The 14,401-nt window shown below is 36.7% G+C and overlaps 1 protein-coding gene and 1 long non-coding RNA gene across 2 annotated transcripts in view; one reads left to right on the forward strand and one right to left on the reverse strand.

Annotated features, from left to right (window-relative positions):
* Positions 1 to 14,401, reverse strand: part of LOC105733382 (uncharacterized) — a 50,663-nt gene that overhangs the window by 34,860 nt on the left and 1,402 nt on the right. Inside the window, exon 2 of the long non-coding RNA XR_001111262.3 lies at positions 13,587 to 13,654. This is a non-coding gene — a long non-coding RNA (uncharacterized LOC105733382). The remainder of the gene's footprint in view (positions 1 to 13,586; positions 13,655 to 14,401) is intronic.
* Positions 738 to 12,022, forward strand: HEMGN (hemogen). The gene is made up of 4 exons (XM_012475778.3): positions 738 to 1,074; positions 2,898 to 2,991; positions 7,514 to 8,742; positions 11,348 to 12,022. Exons 1-4 carry the CDS (start codon positions 996 to 998, stop codon positions 11,443 to 11,445), a joined length of 1,500 nt encoding a protein of 499 aa, XP_012331201.2. The 5' UTR covers positions 738 to 995; the 3' UTR covers positions 11,446 to 12,022.

Raw genomic sequence — 14,401 nt, forward strand, 5'->3', positions numbered from 1 at the left:
CAATCTGAATACGAACACACATATTAACCCTGCACCTCCCAGACTGGCTTCCTGTATGAGGAGGCGCTCAGGGTTTCTTCCTTAGTTGAACCATAGTAGTCTGTGGCTCCTTGTCCTCCAAAATGGGGTGACTGCTTGGAGACAGGATGTTTCCTTTGATGATCTTAATTTAATTTCTGCGATACAATGTGGTGATATTTTCATTAAGAAATAATTTTTTACCTTCCCCTATATGAGTAACAATGGTTTTCACTAGTTATCTTGAGTCACTTGTGAATGATTTGGTGAGCAAAAAAGGGTACAAAATTACTGTGAATTTCTAACTTGGTTCTTTATGTCTATTTCTTATCTAAGTCTAACAGCATACACGGCAAAACTGTACATTATTTTGCAACAGATTAAGGTGAAAAAATCCACATACAGGAAACCATGTAAGATTAATATATATCATACTTTCTAAAAATTTTCACATCCATTATTTTCACTTTCACAATAACTGTATGAATTAGGCAAGAAATTATTTACTCATTTTGCAAATGCAGAAAGAGAGTCATAGAAAAGGGAGGTGACTTGCCCTGGGCCACTGAGCTGGTTGGAGCCTAGATTGTGTTCTATACCAGGCCACCTCCGTCTGTAAAAGGAACGTCGGATCCAGACACTTCCTGGCAGATAGAACCAAAAGAGTGCTGACTGGAGGCTGTGCCATGCCAGGCTGTGGCCAGAGAGTTTCCCTGTATAAATAGCAACCTATGCTAGAGGTTGCTAGCACCAGCCATTTCCCCTACTCACACCTGTGCAGTGTGATAAAGAAAGTAGAATTAGCCTGAAGTTGTGGTCCAGCCAGATAAAACTTTTAGGCGGGAAGTCAAGTGACAGGCAAGCTTGTGTGTGTGTGTGTGTGTTTTTTTAAGTGTTAGTTGTTTTTGATATTTTTAAAAAGCGTTTAAACTGCTTGTGGAAGTCAGACCAAAATAGCAGGAAGGTATTACAGCAAGATGGATTTCGGAAAGGACCAATCTTATTTGAAGCACCATCAGACACTTGATCCTCTTCAAGAAGAGAACCATTCTCCAGGTAATGAAAAATACCTTAAGGGCTGGTAGCTATTGGGAAGAATTTGGGGTATGATAATTTTCTCTTTTCAGTGGATCTGGCCAAAAAAAAAAGGAAATATACTTAAATGAAAGCTAATGAGACTACCCAATACTTTCATTGGGTAGTTCATCCAATAATTTCATTAGATGGTTGTGGTAAAACAAGTGAGTTCATACATTTCTATGGTAGCATAAATTTGGTCAAACTTTTGGAAAGAGATCTGGCAATAAGTGGTGAGAGCTATAACACTGCTCATTCTTTTGACTCACTAATCTCAGTCCTTGGATCTATCCTAAAGCAGCATTTCTCAAAATGTTTTGTGGAACCTTAGACCTTCAGATACCCTAAGACATTGTTTTAAAATTTTTTTGCTCCATGGATCTCTTTGGCATTCTGATGAACCCATAGACTCCTTCTTTGAATAAAAGTTTTAAAGGTATAAAATTGATATATAAAATTACAAAGAAAATAATTATATTAAGATACAAATATCAAAATTAAAAATTGTGATATAGTAATCTATATACGATTATTTATAGATGCATTAGATAACAATATCCAGTGATGGGTCTAATAATAATAGTATCAAGTCAAATAAATAGCCAGTAAGCGATATTTTAAGGTATCTGCAACAACAGTAATGTTATATAAAATATATGTGATCTCTTTATAGGGACAAAGTCATATACTGTGGGGGAGGGAGAGCATCAGGAAGAACAGATAATGGATGCTGGGTTTAACACCAAGGTGATGGGATGATCTGTGCAGGAAACCACCATGGCACGTATTTACCTATGTAACAAACCTGCACATCCTGAACATGTACCCCGAACTTAAAAGTTGAAGAAAAAAAAAGTCATATACTGCCAAAACTACTGTGGTTTGTTATCTACATTCATAATTGAAGGAAATGTCAACTTTAATTAGATGTTGGTAAAAATAAAGGTATAATTTTTCTCTATAAAGAACCCTTATCCCAAGAACAAGAGGTACCATGGTTCAAGGGGCATGCTCTATCCTTCAGAGGTCCTAGTGCAGATGTGCATCACTTCACAGGCTCTAGGAAGCTCTACATCAAAGACTCATTAATTTTTCTCAACCTTAGTTGGCAGCAGAAACTTTTTTGATCATACCCTTAATTTTCCAAAGAACTTGAAGAAACACCATTCTAAGGAAAAAATCCAAAAGAAAAGCTATATGCAATGACTATGCTTATTATAATTTGATATACAAGGCAAAGATTACTAGCAACAACCTACATGCTCAATCCAAGAGGAAGCACTGGGTAAATGAGAGTACATCAACTAGATTATGCATTATATTGTTGTTAAAATTATCATTATGAAGACTACATCATGGAAAATAGTTCTAATATAATGTTAGGTTAATTAAAAGATAAAATTGTGGTATGCTATTCTTACAACTTTGTATAATAAAAGGAATGGACAGAAATGAGCAATAAAATGAAAACAAATTATCATGTTAAAGACAGCAAAATATGGCTGCTTTTTTCATTATTTGTACAATATGTAAAATTATTTTGAAGAAATTAATAGGTTGGTAGCACATTTATGTACAAATACTCTGTATGAGTAGGTCTCTGACCTTTTCATTCAAAAACATTTGCTGAATGTCTGCTTCCAGGCTTTCTCCAGAGATACAAGGATAAATGAGATGTAGTCCTTGTCTTCAAAAAGCTAGGAGGAAAACCTAGCATAGAGATTCTGCTACTTGACTATAGGACTTTTGCTGATAAACACCACAGTTCATCACTTTCTCTAATAACTTTCATTTTATTACAGAATTCATTGGAACCTGGAGTTTGAGAAACAGAGAACAACTTAGAAAAAGAAAAGCTGAAGTGCAAGAAAAGGAAATGTCACTATGGCTATTTGGGTATGGTAGCATCACAAGGGAAAGGGAACTAATATATTTATTGAGGATGTTATGCATCAAGTAGTGCTGTGCACTTTTACACACTGTATTTTATCTTTCCAACGATCCTGTAAATCAGGCATTGTTATCCCTATGTTACAGAATAAAAGAGACTAAGCCTCCAGTGAATTAAATCTCTTGCCGAAAGTCACACACACAGCTGGTAAAATGGTGGGAACATATTTTTTTCCCTGGTCTCTTTTAATTAAAGCACTGAGCAACCAAATTATATTGTAGAGAAGCCTGGCGTTTAGCTTCTATGGGAATATAAACATAGAAGCATCTTGTTGGGAGTGGGAAGCATCATTGAAGAAGCCTCCAAGATTGTTCTCCAAGCTTTCTATTTGCTAAATTTTTACTGAATGAGTGTGATTACTCTCCATGGAGTAAGCCAAAACATTTGCTGTAAATGAGTGACAGAGTTTAGATCACCTGTATGTTTACCTGTATGTAAACACAGGAAGGGAATACAAGAGTGTGATTATAAATTAGGCGGCATCTAATTGCATCCATTTCAAATACGATTGTGACAACTGGGGACTTGCTTGCTTGGAAGGGGAGCCCAAAGAGCCAAAAGTGCAGCATCCATCTAAGCCAAAGTGTCTCCACCTTGGCACTGCTGACACTGTGGGCAGGAGAATTGTTGTGTGGGGCTGTCCTGTGCACTGAAGATGTTTTGTAGTATTTTCTGGCCTCTAGATGTCAGTAGCACCTTCTACCCCAGTTGTGACAACAAAATGTCTCCAGTGGTGGTGTGGGGGGGAAACAGGCAAAATCACCCCCAGTTAAGAACCACTAATTTAAGCAAAGCACTTGTCCTATGAAAGGACATTTTCCAATCCCACAAACCCCACTATGGACTGAGCACTGTCTGTTCTGTTACAACAGATGTTTCTGTAACACCAAGCTCACATACAATTGGTAAATAGGAGAATGATGTCAGTATAATACGGGAGTTTTGTTGGTTCATGATTTCTTTTCCTAATCAAAAGGAGCCAGAATAGTGGGAAGAGAATTACAGCTTTCAGCTGGAAAGAAAAAGCTTTCAGCTTGGCTGCTGTATAGGCAGGATTCTTTTCAGCTGGCATCCAGGGTTCCCTCCCCAGAGATGCACAACACCAGCCTTGCACAGCTCCCCACCAAGTGGCAGCTTGCACTTCCCTCCTGTGCCCAACTGAACGGCAACCCCTGCTGGCTCAGAGCTCAGGTCTCAGCAGCTTCAAGCCCACAATTACACTATATTTGCATTTACTATCCCCTGAGGCAGCCTCCCGCCACAGTAAGCTGCTTGTCTGGACCATCCAAGTGCTCTCTCCTGGTACCAATTATTGTTTTAGTTAAAATGTTGCATAGGTTTTGAATCATTTGTCCCAAGCCTATTTGCCACATCTCCATAACCACTGTGTCTTTATAGAGGACGATTTTGCAGAAAGTGAGTTTTTTTAGGAACACATGTATTATTTTATAGTAGAAACTTCTGTACTAGGGTCCTATGGCAGGTAACTCTATTGAAAATTATCCAATTAGCTCCCAAATTCCATACCCACTAAGCAATCTTCCAATCATTATTTGGTTTCCCAAGTACTTACCTACAGAGAGAGTGCATTTGTTTGTGAGCCCAGTGCCCAGGTATTTTCTTTTCCTTTTTCTTTTTTTCTTCTTTCTCTCTCTCTTTCTCCCTTTCGTTTGTTTGTTCATTCATTCATTTTTGAGACAGAGTCTCACTCTGCTGCCCAGGATGGAGTGTAGTGGCTGATCTCTGTTCACTGCAACCTCCGCCTCCTAGGTTCAGGTGATTCTCGTACCTCAGACTCCTAAGTAGCTGGGACTACAGGTGCCTGCCACGTTGCCCAGCTAATTTTTGTATTTTTTAGTAGTGATGGGGTTTCACCATGATGGCCAGGCTGGTCTGGAACTCCTGGCTTCAAGTGATTCGCCCACCTCAGCCTTCCAAAATGCTGGAATTACAGTCATGAGCCACTGTGTCCAGCCAGCCCAGGTATTTTCTGCTATGTGTCTTTGTATTTCTGGTCATTTAAAAATTGGTCTTTAGGTTTATAGGTCAGTCTCCTTAAATCTAGTTGATGAGATCTGCCCCTGATAAATGAAGCTAGTTTCAGTGTGCTAACAGAATTGGGTTTCTGGGCTTGCTGGGCTGAGGGTATTCACTCAAGTGGATAACACCTTGATCCTGTTGGCAGCTGACTGGATTTGCTCTGGTGATACATCTCTATAATGCTAAGGCCTGTGCCCTCTTTTCTCACTAAAACATACCATACAGTGAAACTTTATTAGTTTCAGAGAGAAGCAGCAGAGTGCATGATTACGAGCTTGAGTGTTAAAGCCAGAGTGACTAGATTCGTAGCCTGGCTCCCCTACTTTGTAGCCACAGCCCTTGGAAATATATGAAAATAAATAATTTTCATTATAAATTAATAGATTGGCACTCTGGTTTATACACTAGTCTCTTTGCATTTAGTCTGTGAATGTTACTTCACTACCCCTGAGCAAACTCATACAATCGAGTTTCTAGGCCTGCAATCCAGGCACGGCTCCTCGTCTGTGCAGCCTGCAGGTGGATGATGTATATGGCTTGATTATTAAATACAATTAATTCATACTCAACACCTGTTTCAGTTTTGTCATTTGCAAAATGAAAATAATACTATCTACTTCATAGATTGATGTAAAGATTATATGAGATAACAAAATAACTAAATTATTTTAAACAGTGCCTGACATATAGAAGCACTAAAAGTGTTTCATATATTCATATTAGAATACTAATTTATATTTGAATAATTCATTCATGTAAGTTATGATATGTAATTTTATAACCACCACATGAAATTGGGCAGATATTATTTACCTCACTTCACTTACAAGGCAACCAAGGCATGTGGAGGTTAAGTGACTTCCCCACAATCACGAGAGAGTACAGATTAAAGTTTAGGCCACAGAGGTATTTTTTGTATTTTTTGAAAAACTACCAGGGAAGAACATGGACTATTATATTACTCAGATCTCCTCATATAGAGATCTACATATTTAATAGCTAAGAAAAAAAAATGTGTTTCCTAAGGAATTTGGATATGCTATTCATACCTTTTTTCAAAAAATTTATAAGAACTTTATAATTTATCTTGTCACTTGTAGTAATACTGAGATGCCATAATCATCATCTTTAGATTTCCTTTTAAATACAATTTTCAATATTATTTTTGACTGTTTTGTTACATCTATACCTTCGTTTTCCTTTTTTTCCATAGCCTTATATTAGAAGTGAACACATACCCTTTTTTGATATTGACTTCAAACTGTGTTTGGTAAGGTAGTCTTTTTAAAAAACTTTTTTACAATGGAAATTTCAAACATACACAAAAAATGGAACAGGGTATAATTTTTCTAAATATGCAAGGAATTATGGGCACTATAAAGATATAAAAAACACTGGTTTTTATCTCCAAAGAATGTCTAAAATGTTTACTAAAAGAAATATAGTTTATTCAGAAATAACTGCAGTATGAGACAGCCTACATTCCTTGCCTTTAGCATGGTACTCACAATAAATCCTATAGGAGTGCTAAGCTTGGAGAGCATTTTAGTCCTGTTGTCTGTTAGAGAAGGCTCCATGGAGCGGGTAGCATGAAACAGAATTTCAGTAGATTTAGAAAAATGATGAAATGATTATTTATAGGACTTCCCCCAGCCCCCAGCCCATCTGTATTAGCCATCTGTATTTGCTTATATTTGCAGTGCCTAACAATTTGTCACTGGCTGCAATTTCTATGCATATCCTTTCATCTTCTAGATCTTTATTAATTAGGGATAGGTATAATATGGCCACTCATGCCTATCTACCAGGGTTCTTAAATTCAAGAAGTGTTTTTGCAGCTTTTGACCCATTTACAGTATACCTCATTTGAAATGTACTGTAGCAACTTAGAATTCTTCACACTAGACAATGTATTGTTAATCAAGCCATCTACAGCATCCACCTGCAGGCTGCACAGACAAGGAGTTGTGCCAAGATTGCAGGCCTAGAAACTCAATTGTATGAGTTTACTCAGGAGTAGGGAAGTAACATACACAGACTAAATGCAAAGAGACTCGTGTATAAACCAGAATGCCAGTCTATTAATCTGTAATGAGAATTATTTATTTTCCATAACCAAATTTTAAGAACATGCTATAACATGTGCGCGCGCGCACACACACACACTACCAAGTTCCACCAAGAGGGCTCCAGGTAAGCAAGGCATCAACGCCAAGAAGTCCTGGAGAAACATTCCCTCACCTAAGAATTGAGAACATCTAGCTCTGCTCCTTCATTTTACAAACAAAGAGATTGAAGCCTAGAGAGATTAAGTGACTAGTTCATGATCCTTGTGCAACAAGGCAGTGGGGGGCCTGGCACTGTTATTACAGCATTTATTTGAATTCCGTAGCACCATTATTGACACTAATTCTGATCTCTCTGCAGAGAACAGAAAAAACGCAAGCAGCAGAGAACAGGAAAAGGAAATCAAAGAGGCAGAAAGAGACAAAAAAATATAGAATTGAAGGTGGAGCCTCAGTCACAGATAGAAAAGGAAATAGTGGAGAAAGCACTGACACCTACAGATAAAAAAACTCCTGGGTGCAGGAGTATAACCAAAGTATTTCCTTCAGTAGCCCCCCACCAGAAAGTTGTGCCGGAGGAACACTTTTCTGAAATATGTCAAGAAGGTAATATACATCAGGAGAATTCTTCTGAGTACCAAGAAATAGCAGTACAAAACCATTCTTCTGAAACATGCCAACATGTGGCTGAACCTGAAGACCGCTCTCCTAAAATGTACCAAGAAATATCTGGACTTCAAGACAATTCTTCCAAAATATGTCAAGACATGGCTGAACCTGAAGACGTCTCTCCTAACACATGCCAAGTAATAGCTGTAATTCAAGACCATCCTTCCAAAATGTACCAAGATATGGCTAAACGAGAAGATCTGGCTCCTAAAATGTGCCAAGAAGCTGCTGTACCCAAAGTCCTTCCTTGTACAACATCTGAAGACCCAGCTGACCTGGAAAGATGCTCTCTTCAAGCATATCCAAAACCAGATGTGCCTAAAGGTTATATTCTTGACACAGACCAAAACCCAGCAGAACCAGAGGAATACAATGAAACAGATCCAGGAAAAGCTGAGACAGAAGGCTTTTTTCCTAAAACACAAGAAATAGCTGAGCCTAAAGACCTTTCTACAAAAACATACCAAGAATCAGTTGAACCTAAACACCTTCCTCATAAAACATGTAAAGAAATTACTTTGCCTAAAGCCTCCTCTCATAAAACAATCCAAGAAACACCTTATTCTGAAGACAATTCAACTGAAATAAACCAAGAAACATCTGGGTCTGAAAAACATTCACCTGAAATGTATCAAGAAATACCTGGACTTGAAGAATATTCACCTGAAATATGCCAAGAGACACCTCAGCTTGAAGAATATTCACCTGAAACATACCAAGAGACACCCCAGCTTAAAGAAAATTCACCTGAAATACACCAAGAAACACTGAAGCCTGAAGACCTCTCTACTAAGACATATAAAAATAAGGATGTGCCTAAAGAATGCTTTTCAGAACCATACCAAGAAACAGGTGGGCCCCAAGGCCAGGATCCTAAAGCACACCAGGAAAATGCTAAAGATACTTATACTTTTCCTCAAGGTAAGGGCTGTTTATAGCATCAAGGTAGGTATATCTTCCCCAGAATAGTGATTTACAATCTTCTCTGACAATCCTGGGTTATTCCCAGTTATTTCAATGGATACCATGAATTTTATTGGCTAGTTTTAAGTAAACAATATTTTCATGCAACCAATGTCTGTCTTGGCATATTTCAAAAAGTTTTAAAAAATTGAAAATGTAAGCATATACAGTAAGTACTTATTCATGCTCTCTATCCATTATAAGATGCTATAATCCGTGAAATAGCCCCAATAGAGGACAAATTATGTGTAACATATTTTTAAAAAATGATTAAGTCTACATTAACAAGAAAGCTCGATGAATTAAGTTTTTCTAGGAAATTTAATTTTCCTGATAAATGGAAGGCAGGTAAATTCATAGTACAAGGTACTGAGGGAGGCACAAAGGTGTAAAATATGATCCTGTTACTAGGGAACTCATTTTCATAGGTTTTATCAGGTTTACCAAAAGCCCCTTCTATTTCAAGATTTGTTCCCGAAAAACTTTTTCCTAAGCATAGAATTTTGAAAATAATGCAAACTTTCTTTAATTTCACTTGCCTCAGAAACATAACTGAGAACTTCAGTTCTCTTTGTATAATACTGTAGACAGTATAAGAAATGGACTGAGTCTATCAGACCATAATTATTCCCAGGAAACTTTTCTAAAGAAATCCCTTTGGTAGTTTATTTGCTCTTTATCCTAAAAGATGAGTGTAACAAAAACATGGGGTTAGTTGGTTTCCAAGTAATATCGGTTTTGAGGAACCGATAAAGCAGACATGTGAAGTGCTACGTGCACTCACAGGGTACCCTGCTGGAGAAGCAGCTCTAACCAACACAGCGTCCTGATTCCGAACAGTTTCATTCTAAACCCAGCAAGGTCAATATAGTCAATTAATTCATGCTCATTTTATTTTTTGCTTTGTTTAACCAAACAAATGGGAATATCTATTTTTGCTGATTATAAAAGTATTAAGTATTCATTATAATAAAGCAACATGCAAGTGAATATGAAGTAAAGGTCCCCTATAATATCATCTTCTATCTCCAGTTCCCAATGTTAAGGTTGTTTTGTTTCAACAAATGAGACAGTACCCATCCTATTCTGTAACTTGTTTTTGTTTTCATTTACAATATGTATTGGAGCCATCTTTTTTTTTTTTTGTTCTCTGAAGTGAATGAATTGAACCAAAGTATTGGAGCCATCTTTATGATGTCTTTTGTAACATCTGGATGGTACTGTGCTATATGTATGTGCAATAATTTATTCAACCAGTCTCTCTGGAAGGACGAACACTTAGGTTACTGCCAAGTTTTACTATTACAACAATGTTCAATGCATATCATTGGGAATAATATTTATTTAGTTAACATTTATCTGGTACTCTTCTATGTGCCAGATCATATTAAATATTTTATGTGGATTGTTTTATTCAATGTTAAAAACTCGAGTGGATAAATAATACTCCCATTTTTAATATAAGGAAATGGAGGCACTGGAGGCTTAAGTTTGATTATTTCCTTTGAATCAATTCCTAGAAATCGAATTGTTGGGCCAAAGGGTACCCACATTTAAAGTTTGGATTTACAGTCAGTCAGACTAGCCTCCAGACACATGGTAGCAATTCACACAAGACAGGTGCCTTTTCCTCATACGTGTGTCAGCACTGTATATTATGACATTTAAAAAATTTTTGCCTGTCTGCTAGGTTAAAAAATACATTTGATCTTAGCCAAAAGGCTAAGAAGCAATAGGTTAAAAAATAAAACCCACCTAATGGTCTTAATAACCCCCTTTTATAATTAATGCTACTAGATATCTCAGGATTATTATAAATATAATTTTTAAAAGAATTGTCTGTTTGAATCTTTGTCCCATTCAACATTTTTGATTTCTATCTTTTTCTGATTAAAAATCTCTTTAAATAGGCCAGGCGTGGTGGCTCAAGCCTGTAATCCCAGCACTTTGGAAGGCCGAGGTGGGCCGATCACAAGGTCAAGAGATCGAGCCCATCCTGGTCAAAATGGTGAAACCCCGTCTCTACTAAAAAAAAATACAAAAATTAGCTGGGCGTGGTGGTACGCGCCTGTAGTCCCAGCTACTCTGGAGGCTGAGGCAGGAGAATCGCTTGAACCCGGGAGGTGGAGGTTGCAGTGAACCAAGATCGCGCCACTGCACTCCAGCCTGGCGACAGACCGAGACTCCCTCTCAAAAAAAAAAAAAAAAAAGAATCTCTTTAAATAATAGTTTTTACTGTGTATATGTTGCAAATATTTTTCCAGTTGTCTTTGATTTGGTTTAACTTTGTTTATAGTGGTTTTTGCCATACATAATTTTAATTTTTAGGTATTCAAACCTACTAGTCTTTTCCCTTATGGTTTCTGGTCTCTGTGTTCTACTTAGAATCCTAAGATTATGAAAAACACTATTATTTCTATAACTTTATGGCGTTTAAATATTTACTCCATCTGTAGTTTGTTTTTGTGAATGTTGTGAAATAGTTTTTCTTCCTCCAAATGGATAGTCAATTGTCCCAATACAATTTATTGAATCTGTTTATCTATTTTATTTGATTTTACAGAAATGAAAGAAAAACCCAAAGCAGAAGAACCAGAAATGCCAGAAATTATGAATGAGATTCATCCAGAAAATGATGTCTATAGTTATGTTTTGTTTTAACAATGCTCAACCATAAAGTTGTAGTCCAATGGAACATACAGCTTAATAGTTCATGCGTGACTTTCTCAAAATATTGGAAAACTTCTGACAATGCTCATTGATACTTACTATTTTTTCTATTTGTAGACCATATCTGAAATAACTAACATTTTTTTAAGGCTCTACCACATAGATAATATTATTCTAGAGTGTGTGTGAGTGTGTGTGTATGTATATGTGTGTATATGTTGTGGGGAGGATAGCGGTGAGAAGAGACAAATAAAGAAGGGAAGAGGACTGGATAGTGGATTTTCCCCCCTAAGAAAATTATGTAAGTCTTAAGAGCAGATAAATGACTAAGACCGAACACTTACATTTTGGGGAAATGTAAGTGTTACATTAGTTTTCTTGTAACAGTAGCATCAAAATTTTATTCAGGCTTTAGTTGGCTCTTTTGGTTAGTTTTAACAAACCTCCTTAAAAGATATTTTGGAGTGATGAATGTAGTTTACTTTTGTATTTGAATTTTGATTTTCTATTTTTATTTTAAATATTGTATTTGTGCAAAATGTACATTAAATCATTATTACATGCTTAACTGTGTAGATGGCATAATGTTAAGAACTGTGGGGATAGAAGACCTATATAACACCCCATGGGGGATTTAATTTAGTTTCATGGGGAAATAAAACAGAAAACAAATAATTAAAAAAGAAAATATTGAGTGTTGGTGCCATTTGAATAGTAGATACAAACAGAGAATGCTCACTTTTTGCTGGAATGACCTGAAAACATTACACAGGCATGGAGCCTTGAAAAATGGAAAGGATTTGCGTAGATGAGGATAGCAGCATTACTGTATGTGACACAGAGAAGGGTGACTTCAAGACATGTTCAAGAGAATGGCAGGCAAACTATGGTTAATGTAGGGTCCACATAAAATAGTAGTAGGCTTACATGAAACAGCTTATGTTATTAGAGCATAGAGAATGTTGCATACCTTACCAAGAAGTATATCATTTGTTAAATAATAGGGAATGAAGTAAGATTTTTGAACAATGGAGTGGCAGTTTTAGTATTTTAGGAATATGATAAAGATGGTGATAATGGTGAAGATGAACTGAAAACGACAAGAGACAGAGGGCAGGAATAGAAACTATTCTGGATGGGAAGATGTCTGAAAATCTACTCTGGTATTTTTTGTGTTCAGTTTTCCTTCTGTTATTACAGAGGACTAAGGAGATTTTTGCAAATAAAGATTCATTCAGCAAGAACACACTTGCACAAGCTTTCTGTATAGTCACTGTGCTAGGTACTAGGCTACATCAAAGAACAAGGCAGGGTTCCAGTCCCTCGGGTATTTATGGTATAATGAACATGAGAGAGCAGTGGTTCTCTCAACCCTTCTGGTACATTAGACTCACTTGGGAAAGTTTCAAAAATACATATATGTCTAGACTTATCCCCCAGCGATTATGATTCCCCCATCTGGGTGATGTACAGGCATAGGTATATTTATTTTTAGTTGTTTTATTTAAATAATAATTTTTGGAGAAATAATTTTAGAATTATAGAAAAGTTGTCATGATAGTACAAAAGTTACTATATACCTTTCACCCAGTTTACCCCAATATTAACATCTTATATAACCATGGTCCATTTGTCAAAACTAAGAAATTAGGATAGTTACACTACCATTAACTAGAGACATTATTTCGTTTTCATGAGTTTTTCCACTAATGTCCTTTTTCTGCTTCAGGATTCAATCCAGGATACAGCATTGCATTTAGGATGTTTTTATTTTAAAAGCTCTCCAGACAATCTCAATGTGCAGCTAGGGTTGAGAACCACTGGTACAGTGGGATGTTACAATATTGTTTTCCTCCTATCTGCCTACCCCCCTTTGGGTATACATTAAATTTTTTACCATCAGGATGTGTTCACTGTAAAATTATTCATACCCCCATTATATTTATTATACAACATAATGAGGGCAGCACAACCATATAATAGTTCCTTACCTCTCAGTGACACTTCAACATTTATACTTTCACATAAACTATTTTATTTGATCCGTACAAAAGTCTGTGAAATAGGCCAGGCAGTGATTATCACTTCCACTTAGAGATGAGGGAATAACATCATAGAGGGTAGGTACTCACCCAAAGTCACATCTGACTTCCTCAGTGCTTCTCGTTTCTTCTTTGGAATGCTTCTGTCTCAATTTCACCTGTCAGAGTGGGTCAAAATTAGAGGGAAAAAAGAGTAAACTGAAGTCTCAAGTTCCAATAGTGTTGCATTAAGTGTACAGGAGCACAAAGATGAGATGGGGAAGTAGAGGGAAAGAGGAATGCAGTACATTAGAGGAAGCAGAACTTCTCTCTCCACTTCTCGGGAACCTTTCTGCTTGCCCTCTTACATCATTCCCTGTATTCACACACAACCTCTGCTTTCTCACCATTCTTGTTCAAACATCAGTGTGTATCTAAAATTCTTCCAGCGTTCTTGGCTTAGAACCTTGAGGTGATACAATTTAAGTTTTGCAAGAATCCACCTAGCTTGACTTTGTGCTTCTCTCCACTCATGTTAAGCTCTTAGAAATCCATGAAACCTATGATATTATATTCAAAATGATATGTGAGACAGACGGTCCAAAGCTTTAATTGATTCTCAAAGGGTCCTTCACCCAAATGAAAGGTTAAGAATCACTCTACTGATAAGTGTTTCTAAAAGCATTACAAGCTGAAGACCACAGAATTATTTAGGTCATTTCTTTAAGGCAGATTTCTAGGTCCTATCTCTGGAGAAGAGGTTAAGTCTTATAAACTGCAAATAATCAGCTATAACTCCAGATAGATAATAAGAACTTCAAATCACAGACTAATAAATGTGCTGCATATTTAAGTTCCTCTTTTCAGTCAAGAGTAATTTTACCTTTAAAAGAGGTAGCAATCTATTTCACTAGTATCCCCAAGTC

The sequence above is a fragment of the Aotus nancymaae genome, unplaced genomic scaffold, assembly GCF_030222135.1.
Source record: "Aotus nancymaae isolate 86718 unplaced genomic scaffold, 86718_ANA_hifiasm-v0.15.2.pri h1tg000003l, whole genome shotgun sequence".
NCBI lineage: Eukaryota > Metazoa > Chordata > Mammalia > Primates > Aotidae > Aotus > Aotus nancymaae.